Source organism: Corythoichthys intestinalis, chromosome 15 (assembly GCF_030265065.1).
Source record: "Corythoichthys intestinalis isolate RoL2023-P3 chromosome 15, ASM3026506v1, whole genome shotgun sequence".
NCBI classification, from domain to species: domain Eukaryota; kingdom Metazoa; phylum Chordata; class Actinopteri; order Syngnathiformes; family Syngnathidae; genus Corythoichthys; species Corythoichthys intestinalis.
Window position 1 is genome coordinate 17,575,630 of NC_080409.1, and position 23,531 is coordinate 17,599,160.

The 23,531-nt window shown below is 40.4% G+C and overlaps 1 protein-coding gene across 2 annotated transcripts in view; it reads right to left on the reverse strand.

Annotated features, from left to right (window-relative positions):
• dlgap2a (discs, large (Drosophila) homolog-associated protein 2a) overlaps nt 1–23,531 on the reverse strand; it is a 290,006-nt gene that overhangs the window by 12,595 nt on the left and 253,880 nt on the right. For both annotated transcript variants that reach the window (XM_057860276.1, XM_057860278.1), the window contains 4 exons: nt 16,655–17,040; nt 2,479–2,567; nt 1,925–2,364; nt 1,709–1,800 (listed from right to left, as the gene is read on the reverse strand). In XM_057860276.1, coding sequence (XP_057716259.1) covers nt 1,709–1,800; nt 1,925–2,364; nt 2,479–2,567; nt 16,655–17,040 — 1,007 coding nt within the window. The remainder of the gene's footprint in view (nt 1–1,708; nt 1,801–1,924; nt 2,365–2,478; nt 2,568–16,654; nt 17,041–23,531) is intronic.

Genomic DNA, 23,531 nt, shown 5'->3' on the forward strand with positions numbered 1-23,531 from the left:
TGCCCTGTGATATGGTGGAGCGTAGGTAGTTTTTTATATTTTTCATTTTACTGAGGGCTCGCTGTCCTCCTGCTACAGTCATTGGCAAAGACAAGAAAATGTGTAGCACTTGAGTGCGTCAGAGCGGGGTCAAACCATTCTCTTCTAAGACGGGGGGAGGAGGGCGTCGTGCAAAAAGAGCAAAAAAAAAAATTGAAATATTTAATATGTTAAAGTTTTTAAGTATATATATCAAGTAGAACATAATATTTAATCAGACAATGATTTAAAAAAAAAAAAAAAAAAAGAAATATGTGAATGTAAAGTAAAAATAAATTAAGGCCCCCTGAGGCCCGGGACAAGATACCCGGTTGCCCTCCGCTGTCGACTGGCTTGCCTCCACTTACAAATGTCTCTACAAATGGAATTTTCAGGTTACGACACACCTCATCAGGAACTTGTTGCCTCTTTCAGGTTACGAAGGGCAAAAATACTATACAGTACTATAAAAAATACAGTAAGTATCTACTTAGTGCTTTCGGCTTTTAAATGTCGCGCCATAAGATCCTGCTGCCCTATTGGTCATAAGCTTTCCCATTAGTCTTCAATAATGCGATTCTCCTCTCCTATTGGGCTATTGTTGATGAAGTTTCAATTTGGGTGTCGCAGTATGATGACATGCACGGGCACGACGGTGTTGTTCTTATAGCGCGTCGACGTCTTTGCGTAAACAGCACAAGTCTTGTTGCGTTTTTGTCTCATTAAGTTTTTATAAGCCCATACACAGTTCACTAGATTGGTAGCACATTAGAGCACATGTCTCCTTGCGGTTTTGTGTGAGATAGGTGATAGGCACCATCTTTAAAGAGATAGAAGCCATCAAAGCAGTAACACCTTCGAAGAGCGTGACTATCCTTTCATGCAAGAGGAATCAGTTTCATGATGAGATGGAGAGACTTCTTCTCTTCTGGATTAAGGAAAAGGAAATCGCTGGAGACACAATCACCAAGACGGTAGTCTGCTACAAAGCCAACGCCATTTTCAATCTCGTAAAAGAAGAGGGCATCGCCTAACTCGAAAGGGAAGATATATATTGTTTTTTAATATCCTTTGCACTATGTTCTATTCTCTACTTCATTACAGGTATTGACAGTTAGGGTTAGGTATATGAAATGATTCAAATGTGTCTGTTGTTTTATTCTGGTTTTACCCCGATTATAAAATCTAATGTGGCATTTCAGTAGTGCTTGGAACGGATTAGGGCATTTACGTGCATGGAAAATGTGTCTCTACTTATGGAATCTTCAAGTTACGAGACTACTTCCAGAACCAATTAATTTCGTAAGTAGAGGTACCACTGTATGTTGACGTCATACGTCTCAAATAACCTAGCAGAGGCTTCATTCTTGTAGCATTTATTTCAGGAGGTTATTATTAAGGCTATATTGTAAGAGTTCGAAATGACAGTTTTGAGTTCTCAGATTGTGATATATGTGGATTTAAACAACAATTGATCCGGTGATATATATTTAGTGGTTGTATTATTGTGTTTTTGCTGTTCTTGGTAGTGGCTCTACTACTGCAAGGACAATAAATTGGTTGGAAATTATGACTAGCAGAATGCTTACGAGAAAAAAACTTACTCATCTAACCGCTTTGCCATCTTGTGTCAGATGCTGAAAATAAAGAGAGTTCTTGCTTAAAACCTGTTGCATGAATGCATACTTACTAGATTTTGCTGACAAAGCCAATAGAACTGCTGGAATTTCTGTGACATTAGCAGCTGAGCGCTCCCTACAGCACTTCGGATTTTCCCCAAGACTGCAACACAAAATTGACATAATAATGTAATTGAAATTGGTCTTTTTTTTCTATTGGTATTATTAGTATAAATGAGTATTTTGTCTTTGCAGCAACGTTGTTTAACAGGTAATGTGTCACTTACTCTCCTCTGACAAGTCGTTTTCTTCAGCTTCTGCCTCCATCTCTTTACACCAACTCTCTATCCTCTTGGTCTCGGTGTGCAGCAGCTGCATGAACCAGCTCCCGTCTCTCCTTAGAGAAGGTGAGCTACGACCCGACTCACCAGATGTGACTGCGTTCTCTTGAGAGGAGGGGGGTTCCAACTGCCACGTGGGCTCACTTGTGGTCTCTCTGGGACTAGGGGGCTCAGCTGGGGTCCGGTAGTCCTCACGGTAACTGAAGAGCCCTTGGGTGCGTACTGTTCGCACGGCGCCATACTGGGTGGGTGTGCTGGGCTCTGAATGACGCTGGAAGCCCCCACCGAACTGCAGGCCTTTGTCCTCCATGGTTGGGAAGCCCTCCAACTCCAGGTCAGCCTGCACGGCTGTAGTCACACTGTTTGAGCGCTTGAACCGGCCTTGTCTGAAGGCGAAGGTGGCACAATTTAAAAAAAACATTAATATTTTATGACCGCAAGAGACAAAAAACAAATATCAAAGTGACAGTGACATAAAAGATTCAAAAGCATTATTTTACCCTTTCTTGTCATCCTCTACCTGGATCCCAACAGAATGGTATTCCCTGGAGCCTTTGCTTTCAGATTCCGAGTCTGTTGCAGCCTCCACCTAATGCACAGACCAGATGCAGGACAATATTCCCGTCATTATTTGAGCTACCACCCCACAATACTTGCATCTTTATTAAACTGGGACTGGGGTAACAGTCCAAAGCTTGTCAGTGAATATCTCATGATTTATGAAGGTTTCAAAGACAACAAGGTTTCTTTCTGTAGGTCTAAAAATGGAACCAACATTTTAAAAAACAAACATACAAGCCTATTTTTGCATTTTAAATGTCAATTTGAGAATACAAAAAAAATTAAAACCCCAAACACTGTAAAGAGAATCTCGGCCATTTCTTAAGCCATTTTCTTAAGTCAAATAAACCTGCTCAAGTCTTATGTAATATCAAGTCTGCTCAGGTCAAAGAGCAAAAATTTGAGACAAAATTTCATAAGTTAATTTAATTTTCCTTGCCCGTTGGAGGGTTTAGATCAGATGGTGGTGTTTTTTTTTTTTTTCTTTTTTAGTCACAACTTTTACGAGAAGTATTTAATTTATTGTTGATTATTTCGTTCACATTTTAAGCCCGTCAGTGACAGTGGTCACTACAGTGGAAAGCTGTTTTAAAGTTTTCACTTAAGTGCAGTGTTGTTAATCTTACTTTAAAAAAGTAATTAATTACAGTTACAAATTACTTCTCCCAAAAAGTAATTGTGTTAGTAACTCAGTTACCTATATGTAATAGTAATTACTTACTTGGCAAAGTAACTGGTGATAATTTTCATGGTTTATTTTTTCTCCAAAAAAAAAAAAAAAAAAAAACAGGTCACACAATGTGAAGTTTAAAGGATTTTTGGGACAATTGGCCCCAGCCCAATTCTTTACCCTAAACTTAACTAATATTTCGATAACTAGATAGTAACCTTTGCTATGTTTGGAAGTCATTTAATGTTGTGAATCAACCGTTAAAGTTGTCAAAATTGCTCCCTTTATGGCATTAGTTCCCTTCTGTCTATTTTCGACGTGTAAGTTTTAAAACTGTTTCATCATTTAAAGATAGATTTAAGTAAAGTTTTGCCGATTTAGGAGCATTTTAGATAAAAAGTTACTTAGGTTCGCTAGGAAGGTTCTCTACAACAGAGCCATTCTGAGAAGTCTACTGTTTATTAACGCATCTAGTTCTTTATTATACAAGTTGCTAATGCCGCCGTGTCCGTCATTTGCATCTAGTTCTATATATATCTGATATCTACCGAAGCATCATGTGGGGATAGTTTGTAGGCTATCGGCTACAGTCAGGTATTATTGGAGCCACCTAGCATAGTAGCATCGCGTTTGCAACGGCGTCACAATCCCTTGCCTCCTCCCCACTCCTGCTCTGCTCTCTCGTCTCCGTGAGTCTGTCTTTTTCAGACTTTTCTCGCGTCAGTCAACCAATATCGTAACGCATAGTAACGCACGCCTTTCCCGCCTCCGTAACGGTAACGGCGTTGCCAAGATGAGAAAAGTAATTAGATAACTCACTACTGAAGAAAATAACGCCATTAGTAACGCCGTTATATTCTAACGCCGTTATTAACAACACTGCTTAAGTGTGGCCACCGGGTAGGGCTGAGCGGTCCCCTTTGTAAACCTAACAGGCACGGTTCAACTGGTAAAAAATAAAGAAATTGAACAAAGCAGGTGCAATAGTTTAGGAGAGTTAGTTAGTTATTCAAAAGAGAGTAAAAGAGAAGTTCCACATCTTCAAACCATTGCCCTCTGGCAGGTGCTACAGGGCCATACCATCCAAAACAAACAAACAGACAGAAATAATTTCTTTCCAAGAGCTGTCACCATACTCAAGTTTGGACTGAAATGTCACTGTCATTGCACTGCTAATGCTACAACATTGCCACATGCATCTCACTAACTAACATGTTCTCAGACATCTGTCTCTATATATGTACTGCAGGATCTGGGTACTGCACTTTGTGAATGAAGCCTTTTGTAATCTTTTGATGATTTCATGTTTTATAAATAAACTTCACTTGGTAAGGCTAGTGTTTCAGATTGAGGTTAGCAACACTGATACAGTAAATAGTTACAGTATATTAAATACATTGATTCTATTCTATTCTATTCTATTCTATTCTATTCTATTCTATTCTATTCTATTCTATTCTATTCTATTCTATTCTATTCTAATAGCGAGATATCTACACTCTGTGTCCGTAGCATTCTCAGGAGAGCCATGATTAGCCATGTTCCCATCTCTTTCCAGTCTGCCTCTATTCTGTATTTACTCATCTCTTTCTTATCTAATTTCTTTGCTTTCTTCGGCGAGTGATCATAATTTCCTGTTGGGTCCATCTCGCCATAACTCGGTCTGTCTGTACTGTACTCTCCAGTGCCCACTGAACATTTTGTGCCGGTGTCTGTAGAAGAAAGGGCTCACAAATCATAGGTTTGGTGGTGCACAGTACATAGATATTGAGACATATGGTCACTGCTCAAAGGCAATGTACCATTTTCTCCCTTTGCTCACTTGAATTCGCTTTTCTGTGCGTATTCCCCTGGCTCTTACACAGAGCAATAACAGAGCAGTGGATACAAGACCTTTGGAAGAAATTCATATATCTTCAACTTAGTTCAGTTTTTTTCCCTATAAGAGTAAATTGCCCGTTTGAAATACGACATGCTTCGAATAGTAGAAAATATATCAAGTCACCTATACCAGTAATCCCCAACCACAGGGCCGGGGACCGGTTCCGGTTCGTGGCGCATTGGCCACTGGGCAGCAGAGAAATATTAAATAATTTGTTAACGACCGCAATCTGGCCTGTCCCTCTCGACACATCAATATACCTGTCTCCTGTATCAACTAGTAGAGATTTGTGTACGTCACTCTCTAGTGGTTGGCGGCCATTACTGGGGTGTTTGCACATTGAAAGCAGCCCAGCGTCAGTCAATATAAACGGCAATGTTAGCTGCTGTTGGCTGTGTGCTGCGGGCGGCGACGTCTTTGGACAGCTTTTTCACAGGGAAAAGGCCACCTGCTGAGCCAGAGGAGGAACCTACAATAAAGTCAATTCTCCATATTATGTGGCTAAAAGGTGCCTAACCAGGCAACAAAAGCGAATGCACTGAGAGCATCATACCTCGTGGTGAACCGTATTACTAAAGCCAAGAAACCTTTCACAAGTGGAGAAGAACTCATTATGCATACGATCAGAATATTCACCATCAAGTTTTAGGAGAGGGCGTTGTTAAAAAAGGTTGATTCAGCGTATGGTGAGTTACATTTTCCCACCACTTAATGTTCATTTTTTTATGTTTGCCCCGTCGTGTTATTTAATGTTTACTGTAAATTTTTTTTACTGCCAGTCTGTGAAAAAAAGGCCCACATTACATTGGTCTGTGGTGCGAAAAAAGGTTGGGAATCACTGAGCTATACCAACTGAAAAAAAAATTATAATATTATAATATAATTATATTATAATAAACATTACAAATATGTTGCCTTTTCTGCTGTTCGAACTGAATTAGTATTACAATACTATGAAAAGATATAGTTTTTCACTGCATTTGACTAATTCTAAGGAGAGAAACAGATATGGTTGGATAGCTATAAGCCCGTGCTTAGTGAATAGACAAAATAAATCTTTGAATGTTGAAGGAATTCAGACATCGACTTCACACAACATTGGTTTGAAAGGCAATACAATCAAATCAATAAATGTAGATACAATACAGAAAAAAAATTGTCAACTTTAGCTAATTGTACTATGCCTTAAGTGGCATTTTTTTTTTAAACATGGAAATTTTAGCTTGATTTTATTTGTCCTTTCTCTTTTTTGACTGCACTTTCATACACATCATTTTAAAATAAATATGGTGTGTGTTTTGTTTTTGGATTTAGTTTTGTTTGTTCCCTGCTGTGTCAGTTTCTTTGTTTTAGTTCATGTCTTGTCTAATAAGGTTTCAATTTCTACTTGTTGTCATCAGCTCTTCCCTTATGTCAACTAATCAGTAGGGGTGTAACGGTACACAAAAATCTCAGTTCGGTACGTACCTCGGTTTTGAGGTCACAGTTCGGTTCATTTTCGGTACAGTAAGAAAACAAAATGCAAAATGTAAATGTGCTAGTTGTTTATTACACACCTTTGTGCTTTCAACAATAGGAACATTAGCCTATACAAAGCTAGAATTCTGCTCAAAAAGTAGTGGGTATTTAAAGATAATCCAACAACAATTTGCCTTTCAGACCCCGCATATTGTTCAGCTTTCTTTCTGAAAGAAAGAAGAAAAAAAGTCCTGTGCTAAAGAGAAAAGCAATCCCAATGACAAAGATTTTAACGTGTATTTTACAAATAAAATCCCTCAATGAATTTTTTTTTCTTGTGAACGGTTTTCAAAAGCTTTATTGGTGGATTTTCTCAAGTTAAAGCGCCACACAGAAATTAATAAATTTAATTGTGTAAGCAGGATCTGTGTATTATTCTTATTATTTAATTACAGGTGTTTTAGCTCATTTCAATTTATTTTAATTAAATGGGCTGTTATTTGTTTTATTATGTGTTTATATTTTACAAATGTGATGTAGTATTCATTTATATTGTATATTTTATGTTGTATAACTTTAGTTCCTGTTAGGGTTCGCGGAACCGGTGGGGGGATCCCAACGCAGGCAACGTGACAAACACGATGAGAGGGATAATTCTCGTTTATTTGGGTCTCTAGCTTCAAGCGAGGCAGGAGGCGGAATGTTCGTGAAGAACACTCTGGCTGCCACGTGTGTAGCTGTCAGCTGGGAGTTTGAAAGGCTGGGTTTGACAGAAGTATCCGACGAGGGGCGCGCTGATCAGGTCCTGGAAACAAAAGATATCGTGAGCCGGAGGTCAAAGCCAATAGATACACTAGGGATGCGAGAATCAACTGACGTGGAAAACAGACAAGTTGTTCGGGCGACGTGGTGGTGCGTCCGCTGGGCTTTTAAGCTGGCTGATGACGATTGCTTACAGCTGGCCGCTCCACCCGTCTGACGTTCGACCTGTAATCAGGCAAAACTCCCCTCACCTGAGGCAGGGCTCAGGAAGGAGGGACGGAGGCCCTAACAGTTCCTATGTGAATATTAGTTCCTACTTGTTTTGTTTGGTAGGAGGGTTTTGTATTGAACACGGGGCCGTGTTGGTTATTATTATAGCAGAGAAGCCAGCAGTAAATCAACAAAGACAAATCAACTGTGCCCCGATCTACCACTCAAGAGATCTGATGGACTCAAAAAGTGGGTTACGATTGCGTATTAGTTTGAAAATCGACCGGATCCACCGTATTTTTACACGAGTGACTTCCGGTCTGCCCGATCCTAGCTACCGGTAGTAGTATTCAGTGTTGTTAATCTTACTGAAATAAAGTAATTAATTATAGTTACAAATTACTTCTCACAAAAAGTAATTGCGTTAGTAACTCAATTACCTGAATGTAAGAGTAATTAGTTACTTGGCAAAGTAATTGGTGATAATTACTTTTTTTTTTTCCCTTCAAAAAAAAAAAAAAAAAAAAAAAAACATTGGCCACACTATGTGAAGTTTTTTGTGAAGGTTTTTGGTACAATTGGCCCGAGCCCAATTCTTTACCCGAATTTACCCTTTACCCTGAATCAACTGTTAAAAGTTGTTAAAATTGCTCCCATTATTGCATTTGTTCCCTTCTCTCTACTTTCGACATATGAAAGTTTTAAAACTGTTTCATCATTTAAAGATAGATTCAAGTCAAGATTTTGCCGATTTAGACGTATTTTAGATAAAAAGTTACTTAGGTTCGCTAGGAAGGTTCTCTACAACAGAGCCGTCCTAAAAAGTCTACTGCTTTAAGATGGCGGCTGTCTACTAACGCATTTAGTGCCATGCAGTGTTGTTAATTTTACTTTAAAAAAGTAATTAATTACAGTTACAAATTACTTCTCCCAAAAAGTAATTGCGTTAGTAACTCAGTTACCTGAATGTAAGAGTAATTAGTTACTTGGCAAAGTAACTAGTGATATATATATTTTTTTTTTCTCAAAAAAAAAAAAAAAAAAAAAAAAAAACACAGGTCACACAATGTGAAGCTTAAAGGGTTTGGGGGACAATTGGCCCTAACCCAATTCTTTACCCTCCGCTTAACTAGACACAAGGGTATTGCGATAACTAGCTAGTAACCTTTGCTATGTGTGGTAGTCATTTAAAGTTGTGAATCAATCGTTAAAGTTGTTAAAATTTCTCCCGTTATTGCATTAGTTCCCTTCTGTCTACTTTAAACATGTGTAAGTTTTAAAACTGTTTCATCATTTAAAGATAGATTTAAGTTAAGATTTTGCCGATTTAGGAGCATTTTAGATAAAAAAAAATTACTTAGGTTCGCTAGGAAGGATCTCTACATCAGGGCCTTCCTGAGAGGTCTACTGCTTTAAGATGGCGGCTGTTTACAAACGCATGTAGTCCTTAAAACATGTTGGCAATGCAGCAGTATCTGTCATTTGCATCTAGTTCTATAATATGATATCTACCGTGTCATGTGGGCGTAGTTTGTCGGCTATGGCTGCAGTCAGGTATTATTGGAGGCACCTAGCATCGCGGTTGCAACGGCGTCTTCCCCACTCCTGCTAAGCTCTCGTCCCCGTGAGTCCGTTTCTCTCAGACTTTTTTTTTATTCAACCAACTTAGTAACGCATAGTAACGCACGCCTTTCCCGCCTCAGTAACGGTAACGGCGTTGCCAAGATGAGAAAAGTAATTAATTAGATTACTCATTACTGAAAAAAATAACGCCGTTAGTAACGCCGTTATATTGTAACGCCGTTATTAACAACACTGGTAGTATTGACGCAGGAGGGTCGCGTCTTGCGTCAAATACTAAACTCTGCCATTCTTTTGGCGTGCGTCGTGTTGAGCTACTTCTGGGACTCGTCTAACACGCGGCCGCACTGCGACTGGTGTGCATTGGCTGATTGACTTTAACGACCGCGTTTCACTGCGTTCTCGTGGCGGCCACGTTGTCGCGCCGTTGACGTTTCAGGGTTATACTGTCCTACCGTGTTGGTCCTCAACATAGTAGAGAAGACGGAGTAAATATAATCTACACAAAGAAACTGTAACCCGATCGACTCACAGCCTGGAAAAGTAAGGGTTACATTATGTCAGAAACTCGTTCGGTACGCCTCCGTTCCGAACCGAACACCACGTACCGAAACGGTTCAATACAAATACATGTACCGTTACACCCTTACTAATCATCTTCTCTCAGTCTGTCGTATGCAGTCCAGGTGTTCCTCGTCCCGTCACTTTTTACGTGTTTAGTTTCCGTCTTTCTTCCAGTAGCTGTTCATTCATCGTTGATGTATTTCTGTGTACCTCTGTTTCCTCACTAAAAAGTTTGTATTCCCCGTGCTTTGTTGCTAATTCTTGATTCCTGGTATTTAGTTTGTAGAGTATTTTATTTTTGTAAATTTTTGATGGTTGAATATTTTTTAGTTTTCCCATCTGCATTCTTGCATCCCTGCTTCTTTGCACTTGGGCCCATTCTCTCCACTCACACCTACTTAATCCCTTTGCCAATTGTGACGAATTGGGTCTTGCCAAAAATGATCATACTGTGACACAAATCAGAGTTTATCTAGTTGTTATCATGAATGAGAGAATGTAAATGTAAGCGGGTTCGTACTCGTAATGACCCGCACATGCCACTGAAACCCATTTAAAACTTAGCCAATACAGTGCTTACAAACAAATGAGGCAACAGTCACATGTTCACTTTCACTGCACCACTATTTCCTTGCATTCCTTTAAGCACAATGCCCTAATTACTCCTCTTTTCCTGCAGGCTCAACACAGCTATATTGGACTCTGCTAGTATAAAAAGAAGTCATTCAGAACCATATGTGGGCAGGTGTGGGAGGATGATTTCCTGATTGCAGGTTACTCCTTGTCAAGCTTTGAAAGCAGCAGTTCATAATGAGGCTCAATCATATTCGGCTGGCTGATTTGTAGGGCAAAGATCAAGAGTTGGGCGGATCATGTGAGCAAGACAGTTAAGTACTCTGTATATATTGGGATTTTCTGTGCATTTTGAGGGGGTAAAGAAAATGTGGCAAGTCAGTGGTGATATACAGTGTACCACAAAACTGAGTACACCCCTCGCATTTCTGCAGATATTTAAGTATATCTTTTCATAGGACAACACTGAAAAAATGACACTTTGACACAATGAAAAGTAGTGCTTCTTATATAATGACGTGTTAATCTGTTAATTTTCTGCTCATTAGCTTGGCTAACTATTCTCACACAAACCTAATGCACACACTTCCAAAGGAAACCGCTTACACACAAACACTTCCCACATATTAATTCACATGTATGTTCCCTAATAATTCATACATTTGGGGCTGCACGTTTTTATTTTTTATTTGCTGATTGCTTACCCATGCCCACTAAAGAGTTAATTTATTTTCTCCTCGAAATAACTCAAAATATAGCCATTAATATCTAAACCCCAGGCAACAAAAGTGAGTAAAACCCTTAGAAACTACGTACATCAATCACTAAATGTCCAAATTGAGTACTGCTTCTCATTTTCCCTCCAAAATGTCATGTGACTTGTTACAGGAGTGCTGTCAGCATTGCTGCAGAGATTGAACTGGTGAGGGGTCAGCCTGTTAGTGCTCAGACCATACGCTTGCACTCTACATCAAATTGGTGTGCATGGCTGTCACCCCAGGAGGAAGCGTCTTCTGAAGATGGTACACAGAAAGCCTGCAAACAGTTTGCTGAGGACATGTCAACAAAGCACATGGATTACTGGAACCATGTCCTATGGTCTGATTAGACGGGCGGGCTTTCTTGTGTACCGTCTTCAGAAGAGGCTTCCTCCTGGGGTGACAGCCATGCCCACCAATTGGATGTAGAGTGCGGTGTATGGTCTGAGCACTAACAGGCTGACCCACCACCTCTTCAATCTCTGCAGTAATGCTGACAGCACTCCTGTAACGAGTCACATGACATTTTGGAGAGAAAATGACAAGCAGTACTCAATTTGGACATTTAGGGATGTATGTAGTTACTAAGAGGTGTACTCACTTTTGTTGCCAGGGGTTTAGACAGTAATGGCTATATTTTGAGTTATTTTGAGGGGAAAATAAATTAACTCTCTAGTGGGCATGGGTAAGCAATCAGCAAATAAAAACGTGCGGCCCCAAATGTATGAATTATTAGGGAACATACGTGTGAATTAATATGTGGGAAGTGTTTGTGTGTAAGCGGTTTCCTTTGGAAGTGTGTGTGTTAGGTTTGTGTGAGAATCGTTAGCCAAGCTAATGAGCAGTAAATTAACAGCTAAGCAGTCAGTCAACATAGCCCATCTTGGCAATGTGTCAACACGTCTGTCGTTACTTTGCCCTTGTCCTCTTAATTCTGTCTGAACAACAAGCTAAGGGAGTTTGCCAACTTACATTCACAAGGCACATTAGTTATTTAGTTGTATAACATAATGTGAATGTGAGTGTTGCAGTGCTTCCAATTATACTTTTTGCAATTGTCATTTTCGACTCAGCATAACGATGTACAATGGTGCAGTTCTGACCACAAAAAATTTTGCATTTGGAAAAAAAAAAAATCAATTCATTAACATAATTTAGTTGCCTGGTATACCAGACTCACCGCGACCGTCCGGCGGATCAAATTCCGAGGGCGGAGCAAGCCACAGCAAACAGACAGCGGAGTGGACCAATCAGCGACGGGCAGACATGACGTTGTTAAAGCGACAAGTATTTAGCGTGAGCGGAGAATGGAGAAGTTTATTCAACATGGCTAGCGCGAGCCATGTTGACTGTTGTCAATGACTTTCTATGTGTTTTTGGTCATTTAAAAGTGGTTTTACCGCAGATTGGAGCATATTCTCGGCTCTCCCGTTCGCCATCTGTGTTGTTGTAGACACGACTTTCGGCGCGCAAGAGTGACGTTACTCATTAAGAACACGTCATGCAAATAAACAAATCTGATTGGACGATTGATTTTGTACCTTGCTCGAGAGGCCGTTAATGGGCTGGGTCCCAGACTATTTCTCATAGTGTTTGAAAAATACAGGGAGAATAGTCTGGCTGTGCCAGGCGAATAATTTAGGGGTACACATACATTTTTTGGTTTGATTTCGCAAATGTGTAACAGAGGTTGTTGTTTGATACTCATTTGATGTTACCTAGTGCTCATTATTTTCCAGGGTTTCTACAGGTATCAGCAAATCTCATTTTAAAAAAGTGCCCGTGACACAAAAAAGCATGTTTATTTCATATTAACACGGTATTTTATGCTCCTGAATGAAATGGACCACTTGGATGTGTGCAGAAGCCGTCAATATATTTATTCAAATTTTTGAATATCATGCAACGAAAATGAGACTTCCAGCCACGGCCTCGGATTGAGGAAGAAGGCCAATGTGACGTTAACAGGTGACATCGTCTTCACTAAACAGCCGTACTACTGAATGCAAAAGGACTGCGTATCCAGCTGATTTTTTGGATTAATTTCTTTATTTTTCACGTCCCGCTAGCCCACTGTGGTGCAGGCTTTTGTTGCTACACCAGGGAGAGTGGTGTGAGCCTTTCCGGGTTTCATAGATCCTGTTCACCGTGAAGAATAGGCAAAACAAGTATGACAATGAAGTGACCATTGGACGGACGAGGAAGTGAGTAAGCTACGTGTTTTATATTATGTCAAATAATGGGATCATGGCACACGTTTTAATAAGGAGGTGTCTTGCATTTTGTGGGTGACAATGCTCCCTGTCCACCACGAAGGCGGGAGTGGCCACCTCCCTTGGCCAATGCTCTGGTCTACGGTTCTCGATTGTGTCGAGACGTCCACCCCCCTTGGCCCTCTTTGCGTGCCCGCCGAGAGAGCGCTAGCCTTGGCTTGGGCTCGGCCAGCCACGTGCTCCGACGTCGGCCGGTTTTTCCACCAGGAATACGCCATCTTTGGCGTTCATTCCCCAGCTGTGGCTCCGGCGTGAGTGCTCATCGCCGGGGTCGCAGCAGGGACAACGAGCCAAAACTTAGTCGCCGCCAGGGGCTGGCAAATCGGTGAAGGCTTTCACCCTCACCGCCGTGTGTGACATGAGTCGGGGTAGTTTTGTGTGATTTTTCGTTTTCGAAAGGCGAGGAAAAGACTTGGAAGAGCCGCTCGGTTCGGGTTAGCGTATAGCCTAGCTCTCACACTCCTGTTTTGTTTACACGCTTTCCTCTGTCTCAGAGTTCCCGGTGGGAAATGACAAGAGCCAGACTAACTCCGGTGGCATAAATTACCGTTTGGAAGGTTTAAGTAGTCAGTAGTTTTGACAATTATGCAGTAATTTAGCCCTGTCTTACTGAACAAATGCATTTTTAACATTTCATATTCCCTTTAGCACAACACTGTTTTTTTGTCAATTTATTTAGCAATTGGGGAAAATACTTAGATACAAAGAATATCCTGTAAAAATATTGGCGTAGAGAGAAAAAACAATGATGACATTTTATAGTATGCTATAGTCATCAGCCTCATGTTTATTGTCACATGTTTATTGTCATTCTACATCTTACTCTTCTTCCAAATATGGTTCTAACCAATTTGGATGTATGCCACAGGCTTCCTCTGGATCGACAATACCACCTGAAAGATCCACACTTGAACCAGAATCACTGAAAAACGCTTTCTGCATTTGGCTGAATTCAAAATCCACTGAAATCGCTAGTCCGCTGACAACATCATCCGGATGGAGGCGCCAAAGCGCTATAATGACAGGAGGAGCTAAACGGCAAATTAAAAAACTAATTTCATCATCTGCGCTTTGCCAAATTGTTATATATAGTCGAATCGTCTCAAAATATTATTTTAATTCCAATAATAATGATGTTTAAGATTTTTTTAAAATCGTGTCACAGGCACATGGTAATGCCACGTTCAATGCCATTTTAAACTAATTTAGTGCCCATGCCCAACTGTAGACAGTTTCACACACACAAATTGTAACTAGAATTGTCTGATAATTACTTTTTAACCGATATCCTGATATTGTCCAACTCCAAAAACCCGATCCCGATACTCGGTCGTGGACTAAACATATTATGCCTACTTGTATTGTGGTGCTCCACTGAGTACATTAATAATGATAAATGTAACAACTTCAAGGTTTTCCAATAAGCATTCTGTGAAAAATTAAAGAACGACTTCAACTGAAGTTATGGAAAAAGCCCAATATGTGCCTATATAGCACCCCTATATTTGCTGTTGAAATCAAAAGAGTGCAAAAAACTTTTTGGGATCAGGTGCAAGGTGCCAATAAGGCCCTGCTATATAACGTAGGGCTCACATAGTGCCTCTGGCTCAAAATAACAAACACAGCTTTAGTACAGAAGTATGTAAAGTAGAAGTATGTAATGAGTTTATAACTAATGATTTTGCAATAATTTATTGTTCATTTAATTTTTGCACCATGAATGCAAATGGTCTATTCACATAACAAATCCTAAGCATCTTAGTTTCGAGACATCTAATGGTCAATAAGCATAACTGCTGTGCTAAGATGTGACAAGCCCTTAAACAAAGGCAGAAGGCTTTTACATTCACTTTGAAGGCAACATGCATATTCGTCCAAAACCAATGTCGATATCATCCGATATCATTTTTAAATGTGTTCATCGGCTGATTTTATTGGGTAGCCGATAGTATCGGCTCTCTTATCCTGTAATGATCTTATCAAATGTTCTCTTATTCCCTCTCTCTTATCCAGTAATGATCTTATGTTCTTATCCCGGCTACCCGATAATATCAGACAATGGTAACAAATAATTCTAAAAAGTTTTTTTTTTTTTTTTTTTTTTAAAACGGTCAAGTTAACATAATTTTAATGCCTCGAACATTTAGTTTAATGCTTTTTGACAAAATCCATTTAATCACTTTTAATGATTTTTAATGACCTGCATGAACCCTGTTTTCCTGACAGTGCCCGGGCACAGTATTGCCTGCAGGCCACAACTTGTTCCGTCCACGCCTCTCAATCTCTCTTATAACGTTTATGAAGTCTGTAAATAAAAGGTAAAGTACAGTAGGCAATACTTTTATTTTGAGGTACATATATTATGTGTGCATTTTGCAAAGTCGGAGATAAAATATGTGTGCTTTGTGACTTTCATTCTATTTTAAAACAAATAATGTCAACAGCAATAATTATGGTTTTCTTGTTAGAAATATTTACACTTCAAAATCATGTTTGGCTGTGTATCGCTTTGCACAAAAAGCAGCTTTGCCTGATCAGCATTGCATGAGCCAGAACCACCCCATCACATTAGCTAAATGTTTATTTTTTTATTTTTTTATTTTTAAAATAAGATATTTAAAAGCCTGATATATGCTTGATCCATCCACATGTATGTAATAAAGACACAAGTTACTTTTTTAAGCTGCAAAAGAAATTACCAATATAAAAGATCACTTTTGATATGATTGGATAATTGCAAAAAGATTGACCATTTAAGCAATCACTCAAATGCTTTACACGTGAAAGATTTGAGTCGGTGGCTTATTAAGATGCATCAAAAGCTCTAAATATTCAACCTTGGCCTGACAGTTTGGACAGTCAACGGAGACGCATACCTGTGTGTGTTTATCTTTATGTAGGAAAGAGAGAATACAAATGAGTAACCAAGGGAAATACAAAGCAGAAAGTCATGCTGGAGGTGAATAAACATGACAATGACTTGTTCAATCAATTTACCTCAAGGGCTAATGAGTGCTAAAAAACAAAAAAACCTCAATCCACACCACAAAGAAAAATCAAACAAAAGAGAAGGCTAATCATTAAAGAAAGTGCATTTTAGTCATTGTTCATTCATAGCAAGGTGGGCTTTGGTGTGTTTTTCCAAATTAACTGCTCAAATGCAAACACAAATGGAGATTGAGTGAATGGTTCCCTCCAGGCTCCATTCACTAGAACAAGCTATAGCTCGAGTTGAATCCTAATTGATGGATAGTGGGGTGATGACTCACTGGGCCTATTTTTAGTAGCAGAATTAAGAACTATGTTTCTCTCTGTGTCATAATTATAAGGCAGTTGTTGAGTTGTTGAGACATTCTCTGTCCCTCACTGCGAATTAACACCAACCTGTATTCCTATGGAGGATCGAGGTGTCTTCAGGTACTCCTCAGCCTTAGAAACAAGGATGGCCTTGTCACATGTAAGTACTGAGCTGTGGCTGTCTGTCGACGGGTGTCTTTTTCCAGCCATGACCCCTGCTGCTTCCATGGCTATAGTCACGGCCTTGGCGCTATCCAGGCTGTCGACTGAGTTATAGAGGGCCCTGCCGGGGCTCAGGCCCAGGGTTAGGCCATCAGGGCCCCACATCCCGCCGTGGAGGTGTCGCCCCTCGTGGTAGGCATCCTGGGTGGACTCTGTGCTGCTTTGGGCTGTGATGGAAATGAGGGGTTTGGAAGTCGTTCGGGGTGGGACGGGTGGAGGGGGCTTCTTGTAGCTTGGTGTGTAGGTGATGGCTGCAAAAGGAGATACAAAGTCATTGCATGTTGTATTGTATGTAAATGCAGCACCACTGAGCAAATTTACAATCCCTCCTAGGCTATCTATCATATAGATTCCCAACCACTGTGATTCAAGCGACCTTAAGGTGTGCCACACAAAATGATCCAAACCCTCAAAGGGAACCTGGGACTTAAAGACTTGTATGCTGTAATAAGTCACAATTGTTCTCTTTTACTAAAATATGTTATTACAAACACATAAAATATTGCCTGATTTATTGATGTTTTGACCTACGGAGGGCGCCATGTTTTATGAACGCAATGGACGCTCGGGGTCACTAGATTAACACTTGCGGTATCCTGCAATTTGTTCTACGCGGTGAGACGTCCAACACATGCGCATGTTGGTTAAAAGCAGCGAGTACTTAAGATTTGTGTTTTTATTGAGTCTTTTATTACCTTTACATTGCCTCAAAATACTTTTTGCAATTGTTTCCCTCTCATATCTTTAAGCATTGTTTTCTTGTGGTAGCTTTAAAGCAGATTGTTGATCTGTTGACCACATTAGTCATGTAGCGTATTTAAACCACCCTTTTTAGATATTACTACGTTTAAGTATTTTCTTAAGGCATTTTTATGACGCTCTGCCTGTATGCATTTAAACAAAACGAGCTGATGGACAGAATTTCTAGGCGCAGCTGAAGCGTTGAGGGTGTCCATTTTGGTGGCCTCAGCATTGCATCTCTGCTGTTTCCAGATGATGTGGTGCTGTTGGCTTCATCAAGCCGCGACCTCCAACTCTCACTGGAGCGGTTCACAGCCGAGTGTGAAGCGGTTGGGATTAAGATCAGCACCTCCAAATCCGAGAGCATGGTCCTCAGCCGCAAAAGGGTGGCGTGCCCTCTCCGGGTTGGGGATGAGATCCTGCCCCAAGTGGAGGAGTTCAAGTATCTTGGGGTCTTGTTTACGAGTGAGGGTAGGAGGGAGTGGGAGATTGACAGGCGGATCGGTGCAGCTTCTACAGTGATGCGGACTCTGCACCGGTCCGTTGTGATGAAGAAGGAGCTGAGCCAAAAGGCGAAGCTCTTGATTTACCGGTCGATCTACGTTCCTACCCTCACCTATGGTCACGAGCTGTGGGTCGTGACCGAAAAAACAAAATCCTGGATACATGCGGCCGAATTGAGTTTCCTCCGCAGGGTGTCCGGGCTCTCCCTTAGAGATAGGGTGAGAAGTCATCCGGGAGGGACTCGGTGTCGGAACGCAACTCCTCTGCGTTGAGAGGAGCCAGCTGAGGTGGCTCGGGCATCTGGTTCGGATGCTTCCTGGACACCTCCCAGGAGAGGTGTTTCGGGCATGTCCCACCGGCGGGAGGCCCCGGGGACGACCCAGGACACGCTGGAGAGACTCTCGTCTGGCCTGGGAACGCCTTGGGATCCCGCCGGAGGTGCTGGTTGAAGTGGCTGGGGAGAGGGAAGTCTGGGCTTCCCTGCTAAAGCTGCTGCTCCCGCGACCCGACCCCGGATAGATAATGGATGGATGGATGGATTAAAGCGCACGGTAGTACTTTGGGTGTCAAATTCACCTCTTGCACGATGTTTCGCCGGTGTAGCAAATTTTGGCAAAACACCCGTTTTGTCATACTCTCATCTCATCTTATCCCATCCTTCCTGTTAATTTTGTTTTTGCTGCTCGTTTTATAAAATATCGACAATGCTGTCATGCTAAATAATGTTCCTCTTGGGTTCAAATTGAAAGGGTTGAACAGATGACATGTTTATGTCCCTAGAGTAATACCCTGGAAGCCCAGCAGCGTAACCCAGTGACGTCACCGCCCTGCCATGTCAACAACAATGGCGACCTACTAGTTAGACTAATTTTACAAATTGTATGAAAACAAAAACATCGAGGGGTTTTAATATCAAATTATTTTAACTCATAATAACGTTGATTTTTTAAGAACTACAAGTCTTTCTATCTGTGGATCCCTTTAAATGAAACAGAAAATTTACTCAATTACTACAAATGATCTTTGTTAATCTTTTCCAGCTATGTATATTGAAAAGCAAACCAAGTACTTTTCATCAAATTGGGAGAACGGAAAATTACCCTACACAACCACCTGTTTCCATTTGTCTCCTGTCCACAATCCAACCATACAGCCGACATTAACACTTTTTCTGGATTGGCGAAATATATTATGGGAGACAATTGCTCTTCTCATAGGTATTGTTTCTAGATACATTGATGACACTACAGAATAATAATTATGCATTGGATATATACGTAGTGCTTTTTTGGACGCTCAAAAGCGCTTAGCATTGCATTATTCTTTCATTCCGCACTCGATGGTGGTAAGATGCTACTGTAGCCACAGATGCCCTCGGACAGTCTGACAGATGCGATGCAGCCAATCCGCGCCGTCGGCCCTTCCCACCACCATCAACCACTCGTTCTCACACTACCTTCACACAGGCAAAGGGTGGGAAATATCTTGCCCAAAGATACAACAACAATGGGCACAGGTTGCACATGGAATCGAAACCCCGAGCCTTCACTCAGTGGAGGACTCACATAACCAACCACTCAACCACAGTTGCCCTGAATATAGTTTAGAATACAGTGGATAACTTATGATGCTACATTTGAACATGCTACGAAATGTTACTAAAAGTTTCTGGTAGTGTAAAAATGGTGTCAGGGAGTTAATTTTTTAAAATTAAAAAATGCATTGATATTTCAAGACAATTGTATGAATAAACTCACAAACTTTCACTTCAAGGTTTTCAAGTTGTATTTGAACATGTAAGGAGACTCATACGGGAAAAAAAAGCTAAATGACACAAAATGCGATGTCCCGACTGGCAGGGAAATGAACATAATGAGTCAGAAGTCTGTCCATTTGAAAAAGTAAAGGTTGTGAAGACCTTTTGAATGGCAACATGTCTGTTTTATACATTTTTATTAAATTTCTGATTTTATGCTCTCCAATTTCTGCTAATTTGAAGGATAAAAAAAGCAATTACCTTACGGATACAAACTATGGCGGAAAACACTCAGGTGACTTGAAGTCCCGCTCTAAGACCCCCAATTTGGCCAAATTTCAAAAAGCTTAAAATGTCAATTTTCTGAGGGAAGAAAAATTTTGAACAGGAGGGCAAAAAATTTAAATAGCAAAACCCTATCTGTAGGTGAGCGCACGCGAGAGCAGAATTACAGACGCCATGACTTTATCGAGATATTATCGCGTACTTACCTTGTTTCGATCAAAAAACTCCATGTAGCGTGCATCTCCGCGTGTCAAGACCCAGCTGTGAAGGGCCATAGCTGTTTTTTTGGGGGGATTTTATGGGTGAAACATGGTAATATAACAAGGGTCGCGATGAAGAAATCGCAGACATCGAGGAGTGGTCGAGATGTTCTTTTTCATACATTTGCCCTTTTAAACGTTTGTTTTCCATTTTTCTTTGTTTGGATCAATTTTTTATCATCTAACATATCGGAGAAAATGTGACAGTAGCAAAAAACAACAACAATTAAGCGATAGTTATGAGGTACTTTAGATACCCTTGACTGATTTTTTTATCATTGTGACGTCATTTGTTTAAAAGTTTAAAATATGCGAGTGAATAATTTTTTAAAGTTTTTTTTTTTTTTTTTTTAAAACGAAATATTAGACAACAATTAAAGATTCTAAGCTAAAAATGACAAACATTTTGAATAATAAATATAATGAATTACCTTCGTTTTATGGCTTGGGTTTAAACAAAAGCAGTTGCGTGACATCTGTAAACGGGGGTTTCCAGGGTAAAACGGACAAATTGAAAATGGTTGGGGTGCTTAATGCGCCATGAATCTGCTATGGCAGCATACAGATACAGTGCCTTGCAAAAGTATTCGGCCCCCTTGAACCTTGCAACCTTTCGCCACATTTCAGGCTTCAAACATAAAGATATGAAATTTAATTTTTTTGTCAAGAATCAACAACAAGTGGGACACAATCGTGAAATGGAACAGCATTTATTGGATAATTTAAACTTTTTTAACAAATAAAAAACTGAAAAGTGGGGCGTGCAATATTATTCGGCCCCTTAAGTTTCAGTGCAGCAAACTCACTCCAGAAGTTCAGTGAGGATCTCTGAATGATCCAATGTTGTCCTAAATGACTGATGATGATAAATAGAATCCACCTGTGTGTAATCAAGTCTCCGTATAAATGCACCTGCTCTGTGATAGTCTCAGGGTTCTGTTTAAAGTGCAGAGAGCATTATGAAAACCAAGGAACACACCAGGCAGGTCCGAGATACTGTTGTGGAGAAGTTTAAAGCCGGATTTGGATACAAAAAGATTTCCCAAGCTTTAAACATCTCAAGGAGCACTGTGCAAGCCATCATATTGAAATGGAAGGAGCATCAGACCACTGCAAATCTACCTAGACCCGGCCGTCCTTCCAAACTTTCTTCTCAAACAAGGAGAAAACTGATCAGAGATGCAGCCAAGAGGCCCATGATCACTCTGGATGAACTGCAGAGATCTACAGCTGAGGTGGGAGAGTCTGTCCATAGGACAACAATCAGTCGTACACTGCACAAATCTGGCCTTTATGGAAGAGTGGCAAGAAGAAAGCCATTTCTCAAAGATATCCATAAAAAGTCTCGTTTAAAGTTTGCCACAAGCCACCTGGGAGACACACCAAACATGTGGAAGAGGTGCTCTGGTCAGATGTAACCAAAATTGAACTTTTTGGCCATAATGCAAAACGATATGTTTGGCGTAAAAGCTACACAGCTCATCACCCTGAACACACCATCCCCACTGTCAAACATGGTGGTGGCAGCATCATGGTTTGGGCCTGCTTTTCTTCAGCAGGGACAGGGAAGATGGTTAAAATTGACGGGAAGATGGATGCAGCCAAATGCAGGAACATTCTGGAAGAAAACCTGTTGGTATCTGCACAAGACCTGAGACTGGGACGGAGATTTATCTTCCAACAGGACAATGATCCAAAACATAAAGCCAAATCTACAATGGAATGGTTCAAAAATAAACGTATCCAGGTGTTAGAATGGCCAAGTCAAAGTCCAGACCTGAATCCAATCGAGAATCTGTGGAAAGAGCTGAAGACTGCTGTTCACAAACATTCTCCATCCAACCTCACTGAGCTCGAGCTGTTTTGCAAGGAAGAATGGGCAAGAATGTCAGTCTCTCGATGTGCAAAACTGATAGAAACATACCCCAAGCGACTTGCAGCTGTAATTGGAGCAAAAGGTGGCGCTACAAAGTATTAACGCAAGGGGGCCGAATAATATTGCACGCCCCACTTTTCAGTTTTTTATTTGTTAAAAAAGTTTAAATTATCCAATAAATGTTGTTCCACTTCACGATTGTGTCCCACTTGTTGTTGATTCTTGACAAAAAAATAAAATTTTATATCTTTCTGTTTAAAGCCTGAAATGCGGCGAAAGGTTGCAAGGTTCAAGGGGGCCGAATACTTTTGCAAGGCACTGTATATTGATCTGTCAAACACAACAGTTGTTTTGTCTCAAAATACAGCAGTTTCTTTTGAAGAGGAGTGCAAGAGCAGAAAACTGCTTTTTCAGTCTTGTCTGTGTTTTCCGCCTTATCTTTCAATTATATTTGGAGTTTTGGAAAATTCCAAAATAGCACTATGTGGAGAGACGAAAATGGAAATTCCCCACTTATCATTTAGAATGCTGTATAGTGGATGGTGTTCAGTGATTCTGAACACAACCTTTATTAAAATGCAGCCACAAAAAAATCGACACCACTTAAACAATTTGGGCTCAATTTTTTTTTTTTTAAATTAAGAAATAGCAAAAGTGTTCCTTGACCAACAATATAATAAATGCATGTCCTTCGCTAGCTGCCTGCTAGTAATGCCCTCATATTTAGCAAGAAAAATCCCAAATTTTACCATTGATTATAATATAAGGTATTGTTATCCAACACGTTGTCACCGATGCACAGAATGAATTTTTCCTCAGCAACCACGTGGACACAAGTGTGTGCAAACACAGCTGCTACTGATGTCAATAATTAGGGCTCTGTACAAGCATGCTAGAAAAGCTTCATTTGCTGTGTGTAATCAGCAACACCTGTGTTTTCCTAGGACTTAATTCGAGTGTTGTGAGGAGGCGATGTAGGGGAGTCGTTCAACACTACAGTAAAATGACTATTTGATTTCATAACACCATGTAACACATATTTTGTTCCCAGGTCCTAATAGGTATTTCATAGTTTGTTTCGTCGCATTGACACATAAAAACACTTGTGTTTCCCCAAAAGTTTGGGTTTGAAATTCACATAGACTTCATAACTGTATTGACCTGACACTTCGTCATACTTTGCGTCACGGCCCATAGATGGCCGAGCTTCAATTAGTAATAGTCAGCCAAAGAAGGCACACGCTCATATCCAAGCCCAATTTAAGCTTGGATTTTTGAAGAACTACGAAAGCTGTACCGCATATAAACAGGAAGGATTGT